The sequence below is a fragment of the Indicator indicator genome, chromosome 20, assembly GCF_027791375.1.
Source record: "Indicator indicator isolate 239-I01 chromosome 20, UM_Iind_1.1, whole genome shotgun sequence".
Lineage (NCBI taxonomy): Eukaryota > Metazoa > Chordata > Aves > Piciformes > Indicatoridae > Indicator > Indicator indicator.
In genome coordinates this window covers 6099501-6111945 of record NC_072029.1, presented here as the reverse complement: position 1 = coordinate 6111945, position 12445 = coordinate 6099501, and the positions used below count along the sequence as shown (strand labels likewise).

The following is a 12445-nucleotide window of genomic DNA, read 5'->3' as shown; positions in this document are numbered from 1 at the left end:
ATGAAGCACTCCAGGAAGACAGCTACTCTTGCCCTAATAATGTTAAGGCTCAGGTACAAATTAGGGATCACCCTGCTGTGAAGGGCTACACCTGCCTTGTGCAGATGCCTGTCAGCAGGGAACCTCCAGCCACAAGGTGCATGGACAGTGCAGGGAAGCAGCCTGCCAGCAAAGGAGAGATGAGGAGCCTCAAAGCACGCAGGAGGAGAGTTTCCACTGCCACAGCCTCATGGGATGTGGCATCATCCAGGAGAGCCCTGCAACAAGAGGCCATTCTGTGATTGCCTGCCACAGGCAGAGGGCTAGGACAGAAGTGCCTGGCTGGTGTAAAGATGTATTTCTGCAGGTCTGATTTAGATTGTGCTCCGCACAATCAGATCGCTTTGAAGGTTTGCCTCGTGCAATCATTTCCTTTGTCAGGAATCAGAAAAAGACTGTGAAAAGGCTGTGAACAAATTGTTTAGGCATTGAAATTTAACCCTGTGGAATCCTTACAGTGTAGCACAGCGCGACACAGCAGGAGCACATTTGTCAGGGGACAGAAGCCTCTGTGCTCTGGCGGCACAAAACATCGGCAGGAGCATTGTGTGGGGTGGGTGTGCTCCCAGGCACATGATGCAGCTCTGGCTACGCAGCGCCGTGCACACCCTGCCTCCCATCTGCACTGCAACTGCATTCAGCCCTCTGCACCACTTCTGTTCCAGCAGGGAAAAGAAAGGCTTCAGATCCTTCAAGACTGCCTGGGAGCCTTTTGATTACATTTTCTCTTCGGGATTGTGCAAGGTTTGATTTGTAAACATCCATAATGCGTGGGAGAAAATCATTATTGCAACAGTATTTTACACAGACCTCACATTTGTGTCCTAGCATTAATAATGTCAGAATATAAACATCAAAAAACTAAAAGGCACTTGGTAGAAGCTAGTCAGTTCCAAGGGTTTTCACTCTGATGTGGGCAAAGGAAAAGAACCCAGCTGGTGTGGTTTCCATACCAGCACTCACGACACCAACAATTCCCATCTCAGGTACTGTGCATCCCCTGCTCCTCCTGAAGAGGAGAGTCTGAAAGCACCAAGGACCTCCCAGCAGGAGCACAGCTCTCTGTAGTGTGAAACCTTAACATGAGATAGCCCATCAGGGCTGCTGTGAACTGCTGAAAAAAATATGCTGACAAGAATAAAACAAAATAGTGATTTGGCAGAGAAAAGCCACTGCAAATCATTTCCAACTGCAGTCAGCCTTGGCTCCTGTTTTACAAGTAATAGAAGAGACCATCCCTGTTTTATAAACTCATTCAGTTAATATGTTTAAGAATGCAGACAAGTTTCTCTCCTGCAGGGGTTTTCAAATATTGTCTTTCCTTGTGGCTGCCAGTATTCCAACATCCCATTCCAGAAACACTGTTTATTATTCTTGGAGGGGGAGAATAAAAATAAAAAACAACAAACAAAGCCAACAAAACCCCAAACAAACAACACCCCCACCACAAAAAAAAAAAAAAAAAAAAAAAAAAAGGAAAAAGCCATACCTGCTGCATGGTTAAAAGAACAAAACATGATAAATGACAGTCAGATATTAGGAAATCCTAAAGGGTTGTATGTCTCTGCCTGCTGCTACAGTACAGTATGTAAAAGCCTTTTCATTCCACATAAGAAGGAAAAATATTGCCAGGATGTTCTCCAGACAAGCAAGAGCTCATACCTCCAGTAGCTTCCATGCTGATGTGATCTGCAACTTCAAGACTAAGTTCCAAGTGTGTTTCAGCTCAATTTTGCAGCAATTTTAGATCCTGAAGACTAAGCAGCAAGCAGCCTTCACCCCACCACTCAAATCAGCAGGACTCAAGCACCCCCTAGTTTCTTCTGAATGTGCTCAGAACTTTGCTAAGTGTTCCTGCAGCCAAGCAATTCTCCTCTCTTCTGAGTGACAGAAACTGAACTTCCCAGGATCCTTCTTGTTGTGCTCATGGAAGTTCTGAGTTCTCTCCATCCTTTCCCAGAGGAGCAACAATGCATACACCAAATAGTATATTGCTCCCTCCCTCCACAGTGAATCCTGCCTTGATTAGGAGGACTTTTGCAGAAGTATTATCTACCATGCCAGGACCACCACACTATCCCATCATGCCAAATTCAGCCCTCTTATCACCACCAGATCTGGTTATTTCATTATTTAGCAGCTATTAACATGGTGGGAGATGTAAAATCACATCACTTCAATTTCTGAAAGCTAGCAGTAGGTGATAGCCCAGTAAGAATAGATTCCATAATTAGAAAAGGCACAGGGGTCAAATTTTTCCCCCCTCATGAAGCTTGGGAAGCTCTAAACAATATGCAAAGGCAAAAGGGGAAAATGGTTACAGTACTGAGAAGGCTAAAATTTGAATGAGATAATAACAAACCTTTCTTGTGGAAGGAAAAGGAAATGGCTGCCTCTAAAAAAGCTTCTGTGATAAATCATCCTCCCCCTGCATGGAATTTCATTCCTATGTGCTGCAATATCTGGTAGCAGTGTTAGAGACAAACAAAAAAGAGCAAAATCTTTGCCACAAACAAGTTTATAAAGAGGAAAGTGCAGCTTGCTGGAATTGCTGAGCTCATTCGGCAGTTGGAACAGTAGAAGGAGATTTCAGAATCAAGAGTTTCAGGAGCTGTATTTGTGGTACAGTCATAAAGACAGAAAGGTGAAATACAGCTCTAACAAAACTTTCAAAAGAAAAAAAAAATCAAGTTTCTGAAGCTGGATGGTAATTTTCCACTCTTTCCAGAAGCATCTCAGGATATCCAGGAGAATAATACCTGGGGAAAAAAAAAAAAAAAAAAAAAGAAACATTTTGGTTGTGCATTAGACTACAAGGCACATTCTGTGCAAAGTAATGAAACACCATTCATATTTCTATTGATCAGGGGCAAATCCACCTGTGAAGCACTGGGCAAGGAATTCTGCAGTCACTCCTCTACAATGTTTTAAGATGTTTCCAGCTGACACTTGGAAGTCAGGTTGTCAAAACTATCTTTAGCTTCTTGGAAGCCATGTAGCTAAGAGGCTGGTGTTTAGAAAGGGCCAGCAGCCACAGGTCTTTCCTTCATTTACAGGTGTAGATGTTAACTTCTTTTGAAATCATGGCCTTTAATAAAAAACCCCAGGAGTTTACACAGAGCCATAGGCTGCCAGACAACAACAGTGCATTGCTGTTCATCAAACACAAGCACACACCCCAAAGCTAATGTGAAGTCTACATCAATGCAGGAGACATAGATTCTGGAACAACAACAACAAAAAATTATCACAATGACCTCCTCTCCCTAATGCCAACTCAAGGACAAAGATTATCCAATAGGTTTTCATTAGAGTAAGGCTCTCTGGTGCCATTATTGTCCTGCTGTCATTCAGTTGGGTTTCCACAATGGACCAGGTCCATGCTTCCAATATGTAAGCATCACCAGAGCTGCATTTGGTTCTTCTCCAGGTTGCAAGTATCTGAAATTTATTACTGTGTCATTCTAAAAAGACACATCCTCAGTACACTTCTGGCTTTGCAGCTATGTAAATTGGCATCTCTGAGTCCTGGGAGCTTTAATTGTAAAGAAAGAGGAACAGACTTCCATGTAATGCATGCCTAAAAATGTATTCAAGTAGAAATCCCCAATGTTTTCACACTCAAGGAAGATCCCTTCACCTTGTTCATTTTCATTTTCTGGATGATTTCTGCATCATGTGATTCTTTTTAAGGCTCATATTAGTTCTCTGATTGTAAAGCTAATTTCTCCCTGTGTTATTATATTCAGCCTGCAAACAGCCTAAAATAACAGGTCTCCAGGACAAACCCAGAGCTGGAGTCTATTATAACAGCAGTGCCTCAGGCAGCACAACCAACATGGGGCAGTAGCACAAAGAGGCAAGCAGGAGATGCTTGAAGGGGCCCTTTTCTTTATTACATCCCAGCCTACACCAGTAACCCAGTTTCATTTACAAGGCGGGGGGAATAAATTGCCTTAAACAAAACCAACATTGTCTCCAGAAAAGCAAGCAAACATCCTCTTCCCCTCTGAAGTATTAGCTGCAGAACGAAGTTTCTTTATGATTTTGCTGTTAGCCATGCAACAGCCACTGCTTTTCCTTGTGGGGGCAAACAGGGCTTCATTTTGCCTGACTTAGTTCCTAGCTGCTATTAGCAGCTGCTATTAGCAGCAACTTGGTGGCTGTAATTAAAATTGATGATGCAGATTTGCAGAGCCTGTAGAGGGAGTGCATGAGTACAGCATCCTTTTGATGTGTTGATGGAGTGAAGGACTGGTAAATGGGTATCTAGAATCTAGGAGGGCATTTCTCTCATTATTACAATTTAGGATGGTGACATTTTGACTGTAAGCTATTTAATAGTGTTTCTGTATTCATTAAGGGCAAAGTTCAACTTAGTGCAGACAGCTGGTGTATGGTCCTTTTATATAACACTTAAGCCTCATGATGAGGCTGGGGGAGGAAGGGCAGCTGTGGGCAGAGCAACTGTGCAGGAGAGACTCTGGACCCTCCGTACATCAGAGGAAGTTTCAAAGGAGCCTCTGAACACACTGCTTCAGAAGACAGGCTCTAGGGAAGTCAAGGATGCAACCAAAGATGCCACCAGCAGTATTCTGAAGCCTGAGGAATCCATAAATAAGTCACCAAGATAAACCAAGCTTCCCACAGACATCCATGCATGTGAGAGTGGTTGTGCTGAAGCCTCAGAGCCTGGCTGGGCAGTGCAGGACTGCCTCTTCATCCCAGCTTCTCACAAGAGCCTGATGATTTGCTCTTTGTTTACAGACAAAGAAAATTGATTCCAAAACAATCGAGAAAGTGTTCAAAAGTCAGTGTCTAGCAGTTGTGTCACCAGTGGGGCAGTTAACCCGATGTTAGGCTGTTTCATTAAAGCCAGCATTCATGCAGAAGTGAAAATAACATTTAAAATCCTTGCTTTGTGCCATTTTTCTCCTTTCTGTGAAAACAAATAAATAAAAACACTGAAGAAATAATTTCTAAATTTTGATTGTTTTTTTTCCCCCCACCTACCTTACAATTTCCTCTGGATAGCAATTGTTAATGGTGTTGATATATTCCTGAAGGAGAGACCCAGGCTCTGCTTTTATTTCTTGCACCTTTTTAAGCCCACCGGTGGTCACAAAGAGCCGGCGTGCTTTGCTGTCATGTGGTAACACCTACACACAGGAAAAAAATACATTAAAAAAATTATTTCTATTTTAAAGGACTCTCTACACTACTAGGCTCAAATATTGCTTATCTGGCTTTAATTCAGAGGATGGATGAAATGGAAGAGCAGAGGAACCACATCTGTAATGACTACTGTGTTTTAACGCCCAGTTGTACAAGGCAGGGGGGTGGGGAGGAAAAAAAGATCTCACAAGCCAGCCCTTTCTGGTTAGAACATAATGGAACCTGCCCTTTAATAGGTAACACAGATAAAAGTAATGAATTGAATATTTATCTTTCCGTAAATAATATTTCTTGAATTGTTCCTGGGGAGACAATAAGATTGTGGAGATTAAATAGATAATAAAAGCAGAACGCTGGCATGGAAGAACAACAGCATCTGTTCCACTTAAACCAAGTTATTGGGGTCTTTTATGTCAATTCCCACAGTTTAATTGTGGAGCAGACTTTTATATCATTATAACGATAGAGTATAGATTAGTGCACGGAAAACAATGCTGAGAATTGTTGCAAGTGAACAATGCAGCCTTGAAGCATTGCACTGCTATTAAATTCCTAGATATTAAAATCCTACAGCACACTGTGTAGCCATGGAAGCCTTTTACAAACACACACACACACACACACAAAGCAGAAAATGTGAAGTTTCTGCAGCCAAAGGGGATGAGAAGCAGAAATGATCAGACAATGCATTCTGTGCTCCCTGAGTGATGCCAATATGCAGCTCTGTCCAGAGGATGGGAGGGAGGGAAGGAGGGAAGCAGGGAGGGAGGGAAGTGGGGGCTGGGCAAAGGAGAACGGCAGGCTGTAGTTCATAGACCCACAGAGCTGCAATAATATTAAAAAATAAATAAATAAAAATTATATATATATATATAAAAGAGGAAACATAATTTTAAAAAAAAAGAAATAAAAATAGAAATCTTTTCAATAGAAAAGAGGAAAGAAACTGCGAACCAAAACAAAAGACAAACAACAAAACAACCAAGAGAGATAATGCAAGATGTCAGCTGCATCTACAACAAAATCAGAGAGGTTTAAACCCAGCCCTGAGAGTTACATACTATGGGAGCAAAACCGTTTTGTAAGCTTCACACTGGCCAGACAAAGCCATAAATTTGTCTGCATCTCAGGGTAAACCAAGAGCCTCAGAGGAGGAAGGGATTGCCTAAAAGGATGGAGGAAAAGAAGGATGAGATTTCTGCTATGCATACAGGCAAAGAGCTTTTGTTCCCCTGGTCCCTCCAGGCTGTACAAAATCAACAGACAGGTAAAGAAAAACACAGGGGAGCAGAGAGACTTCTCCCTGTTACGTGCTCCACAGGCATGTCAGGACCAAGTGTGATGGTTTGGTTGAGGGAACTGAGAAGATGGCTGTTTGTACTTATCTCCCACAAGAACTTCCAAGGAGGAACTAGCAAGGAGACAGGATATGGCTCCTTTTCCCTGCCTTCCTCCTCCACACTGTGACTCCCAGGCTGGATAAGACAGCAGAAAACTCTCTTGGAAGAAGCCCTAAAGATAGACAGCACCTCTGAGACATAGTCCCTTCCCCCAGGCCAGACTGAGACAACCCAGAACTGCATAACCCCTGAAAATGATGATGCTAACACAACACAGTCCAGCATCAAGAACAGAGAGCATCCCTCCCTAAGCACAGCTGGGAAATAAGCCTTTTACTGGGCTATAAATAAGCCCACAGAACTACCACAGCTCCAAGAACTGGAAACTCCCAAGCTATGGTACAGGAGAGAAAAATACTTTTACTGCAGAGAACTTAATTTTCAGTATATACTTCCAGAACAGCAAACACCAGACAAGTGTAGTTAGTTTAACACAACAGAAGAGAACAAAACTAAAACAAAAAAGACATCGGCTGCCATGAAAGTTACAAAACCACTTCAGCAACCAACAATGCTGGAATCCATATGTTGGGTAATCAATTACAATGCACTCAGCTCATCAATAGCTCCAGTCAGCACACAGAAGGAAGAAGCAGGGGATACTGTGCAAATCTGCAGTCTTTGTGCAGACTTAGCAAGAAGGCAGGACAGCCCCAGGCGTGACAGTGTACTCAGGAACCTGCACTGCAACCAATGCTTCCAGAGCCCTGCTAATCACAGCTGATTGCCAAGGAAGGGGGTTTTCCATGGCTGTTTCCAGAGAACCTGGCAGCCCCTGTTAGCAGATTACACTGCAGAGAGAGTCTATAGCAGGATTCCCAAACAGCTAGTGAACCTTGCAGACACTGGAAATCTCCTGGTTAGTTAGCAGTTACTTAAACAATTTGAAATATTTTGAAACAAGCTGCGCTCAAACCAACAATGCAGTTAACAACAAACAGCTTCAGATCTGGAGAGGGATGAGAAAAGATTTGGGATTTTTACAATTACTTAACTGAGATTTGGAAAATTACTGAGGATAGAACTGGTGAAGCCTTCATACTCTAGATTGCAACATAGAATCATAGAATTGTCAGGGTTAGAAAGGGACCACAAGGATCATCCAGTTCCAACCCCCCCTGCCACTGGCAGGGATACCTCACTCCAGATCAGGTTGCTCAGAGCCACATCCAGCCTGGCCTTCAAAACCTCCAGGGATGAGGCTTCCACCACCTCCCTGGGCAACCTGTTCCAGTGTCTCACCACCCTCATGGGGAAGAACTTTTCCCAACATCCAATCTGAATCTATCCACTTCTAGTTTTGCTCTATTCCCCCCAGTCTTATCACTACCTGACACTCTAAAAAGTCCCTCCCCAGCTTTCTTGTAGCCCCCTTAAGATATTGGAAGGCCACAAAAAGGTCTCCTCAGAGCCTTCTCTTCTCCTGACTGAAAAAACCCAACTCTCTCAGTCTGTCCTCATATGAGTGGAGCTCCAGCCCTCTGCTCATCCTCGTGCCCCTTCTCTGGACATGTTCCAGCACCTCCAGATCCCTCTTGTTAATAGTGGCTCCAGAACTGGACACAGAGCTCCAGGTGGGGTCTGATCAGAGTGGAGCAGAGGGGGAGAATCCCCTCCCTGGCCCTGCTGGCCACACTTCTCTTGCTGCAGCCCAGGCTCTGCTTGGCTCTCTGGGCTGCAAGTGCTTACTGCTGGCTCCTGTTGAGCTTCTCCTCCACCAGCACCCCCAAGTCCTTTTCTTCAGGGCTGCTCTCAAGCCAGTCCCTGCCCAGCCTGTATCAGTGCCTGGGATTGCCCTGACCCAGATGCCTCACTTAAGGCATTCCTGTACAGGCAGCTTGGGCTTTATCTAAACCAGATGTGACTGGGACTGATGTGACACATCGGCTCAGTGAAATATTTGCACATGAGTTAATATCCCACTTAGTCTCAGGAGGCAAGGAATTACAAAACACCTTGCTATAAGCAACTGGTTTTCCAGTCTGAGGATGAATTATGGCAGGATCCAGATGAAACATTATCCAACTTTATCAGACAAAAGAATGGGATGCTCCAAACTGCTGCTGCAGGGGATGTTTGAGGATCCTTAGAAAACAACTGAGACCTTCAGAGAGACTTCATCTTTGGAATGAGAGCTAAATTTTCCATTGCTAAATGGAGAACAATTTATATATTATTCATCAAGCAGAGCCTTTTCTTACCTTACTAAACTGCTCAATAATATATTTCATAACAGTGGGAGGGGCATCATGCAGCAATGGTTCCAGTGCTGGAAGATGGGTGCATTTCTGAAGGATGCTCTTTAAGGCTTTTTTAGCCTATTGAAATGCAAAATAAAATTTCTCCAGTAAGACATAAATGAAAACAACAGGAATTCATGTTCTGTATCACTGAAGTCTGATCCAAACAAAACAAAAAAAAAAAAAAAGGCAAATTGATCAGAATTCTCAAAGAGCATTTTCTGAATAAAAACTATGGTATCTATCTGGTCACTTAATGAAGAATCAATTTTCTATTTAGCTTTATTAAACCTCAAAACCTACAGTGCATCAGATTTTTTATTATGTTATCTTCAGAGTCATGCAATTTTCCTTTAACTACAATGGGAGCAGGAGGAGATCCTTTAAGTAAATTGAAGCACTGTAATAAAATAAGAAAACTAAATCAAAACACATTTTAAAAGATTGTGTATTTTAGAAGTGGCTTTACTAGGATAGTCTGCTGGTCTGGGATAGCAAAGTGCACTGTTTTCCAGGCAGGGAGGGAAAGAGAGTGGAAGAGTTGTACATCAGTTCTTAGTGTCTGCAAACAGAATCAGTGTTGACTGCTCCAAGCAGTAATGATCCTCTTGGGTACAGCTAATTCAGCTTTGATATTTTAGTGACCACTGAAAATGACTTTACAAAAGTTATTTTACAGATCAGGAAAGTTACATAATTGTTTGGGTTGGGAAAGACCTTTAAGATCACTGAGTCCAACCATCCAAGTCTACCTAAAGCCTGGTGCTAAACCATGTCCCTCAGCACCACAAAGAATCATAGAATGGTTTGGGCTGGAAGGGACCTTAGAGATGATTTGGTTCCAACCCCTTGCCATGGTGCAGGGACCTCCTCCTACTAAACCAGGTTGTTCAAAGGCCCCAATCCAATCTGGATCTGAATACCTCCAAGCTTGGAGCCTCCAAAACTGCTTGAGTTGTATGCAGTGAAGTGACAGGAGAATGGTTTGGGTTGGAAGGGGTCTTTAAAGGTTATCTAGTCCAACCCTCCTGCAGTAAGCAGGGACATTCCCAACTAGATCAGGTTGCTCAGAGCCCCATTAAGCCAGACTTTGAATGTCTCCAGGGATGGGGCCTCCCCCACCACTCTGAGAAACATGTTCCAGTGTTCCACCACCCTCACAGGAAGGAACTTCTTCCTAAGTTCTTCACAGACAGAGAGATTGGCCATTGGAATGGGCTGCCCAGGGAGGTAACAGGGTCAGCATCCCTGAAGGTGTTTAAGAAAAGCCTTGATGAGGCACTTACTGCCAGGGTCTAGTTAATTAGTTAGGGTTGGGCTTGATGATCTTGGAGGTCTCTTCCAACTTTGTTGATTCTGTGATTCTGTAATGTCATGCAGAATGACATCCCTGCCTCTTTTAAACACCTCCAGGGATGGGGATTCCACCACCTCCCTGGGCAGCCTCTATGCTCCAGTGGAACACATAGAAGCAGAGTACAACACAGGAGACCATAATTTGTCACGTTTTACACTCACGTTCCCTTCCTGGCATTCAAAAATTCACTTTACTAAAGCCCAGCTCTACTAGGACCCACAGAAGGAAGGACCCAAATGTGCACAGCTCCATGTTCTCTATAGCAGAGCTTTGGGCACTTGTTAGAGTTTTATTATAATAAAAGTAAATAAGCAAAATCTACTCCAAGGACTACAATAATTGGTATGAGAGCTTATACTTAAAACAAACAAAAAGGTAGATAATTAGAAATGAGTGGCTCACAAGAAATGATAGCATTTGTGGGTGTACAAAACTCTGTTCTAGACTGGGAAGAAAACGAGGGACTAGGCTGCTGTGACTGTACCATGTGATTTGGAATGCACCACATCAGGGCTGTTCAGCCTGGAGAAAAGGTGGCTCTGAGGAGACCTTGTAGTGGTCTTCCAGTACCTGAACGGAGCCTACAAGAAACCTGGGGAGGGACTTTTCACAGGGGCTTGTAGTGATAGGATAAGGGGCAATGGATTGAAGCTTGAGGAGGAGAGATTTAGATTGGAGATTAGGAAGAAATTCTTCATAGTGAGGGTGGTGAGACACTGGAACAGGTTGCCCAGGGAGGTTGTGGATGTCCCCAACCTGGAGTTGATCCAGGTCAGGTTGGATGAGACTTTGAGCAACCTGATCTAGTGGAAGGTGTCCCTGGCCATGGCAAGAGGGCTGTAACTAGCTGATCTTTCAGGTCCCTTCCAACACAAACCATTTTATGAATCTCTGATTACACACCAGCCAATCCCCAGATATGACAGAGCCTTTGGGCACCCTACACCCAGGAAATCCATGCCTGGAACAGCAATAAAGGCACATCTCATGTAGCAGATTTAAGCACTTAATGCTGCTGATTACAATAAATACCTCACCCTGCAGACACTACAAATATACTTGCTTTCAGCTGAAGATCTGCTGAGCTGGAGGGGTCCATGTACGTCGCGAGCAGCGTGGGGAGCACGTTTGCCACCGCCACAGCACGTGCATGCTCAGGAGTGTGTTTTCCAACCTGTTCCAAGGCCCAAGCAGCTGCTGCTTTAATATGATCTTCAAGTTCTTCTAGAAGGCAGGCACACAGTGGTGGTATTCCCTGTAGCAGCAATCGAAAGCACAACCTTTACAGATTTGCACCAGAGAAGGACGACTTGAAACTGCTACAGATTGTTAGAAAATTCCCCTTCTCAGCTTACACTCTTCCAAAATAAGCTATAAGAGAAGGCATGCTACTGCTGGCATATTTTCACAACATCATGACTAGCAAGAATTTTGAATAAATCTTAATAAATGTGGTTAAAGAAAGAAACAGATTCACTGCTCTGAGACAGAAGGCAGCTTAAGCTAACACAAGTTTAAAGGATAAAGGAATATATGGCACAATTCAGGCTGTACTAAGAGTAAAGGCTTCAGTCTTGTCAGACTGGAAATAAAAGAATTTCAGTGTTTATGAATCTGTGGAAGCAGATTAAGACCAGAAGGGCCTGAGTCTTGTTGTTGTTGTTTCATAGAATTGTCAGGGTTGGAAGGGACCTCAAGGATCATTCAGTTCCAACCCCCTTGCCATGGGAAGGGGCACCTCACACTACATCAGGTTGCTCACAGCCACATCCAGCCTGGCCTTGAAAACCTCCAGGGATGAGGCTTCTATCACCTCCCTGGGCAACCTGTTCAACTGTCTCACCACCCTCATGGTGAAGAACTTCTCCTAACATCCAATCTGAATCTACCCATTTCTATTTTTGCTCCGCATTTCAATTTATCAGCCACTTCTTGAGTGCAGTAGTTCCTGTTTGTCTCATTCAATCACTTCCGGACAGATTTCAACTCTTGATCTGAAGACATGAAGAGATGAAGAATCCCTCACTCACATCCAGCCATTACTGAAGTTCTTCTAGTTCAGGGTCACAGTTTTTACCCTTCCTCCACAGGATTACAGAGCTATTTACTAGCTGGTGTGTTACGCCAGGAGACTTCAACAGGAATCCTGCCACTTCAGGTAAGGTAAGGCTACTAAACCTCTAACTAGAAAACCTTTTTTTTTACATCCCCTGGATCCTTTTTCAGTCTTTTCT

General features: G+C 43.5%; 1 protein-coding gene across 1 annotated transcript in view; it reads right to left on the bottom strand.

Annotated features, from left to right (window-relative positions):
- Positions 1-2725: 2725 nt before the first annotated feature.
- SPAG6 (sperm associated antigen 6) overlaps positions 2726-12445 on the bottom strand; it is a 42505-nt gene continuing 32785 nt past the window's right edge. Inside the window, exons 8-11 of the mRNA XM_054389962.1 lie at positions 11275-11466; positions 8816-8932; positions 5053-5198; positions 2726-2798 (exon numbers count right to left, since the gene is read on the bottom strand). Coding sequence (XP_054245937.1) covers positions 2726-2798; positions 5053-5198; positions 8816-8932; positions 11275-11466 — 528 coding nt within the window. The remainder of the gene's footprint in view (positions 2799-5052; positions 5199-8815; positions 8933-11274; positions 11467-12445) is intronic.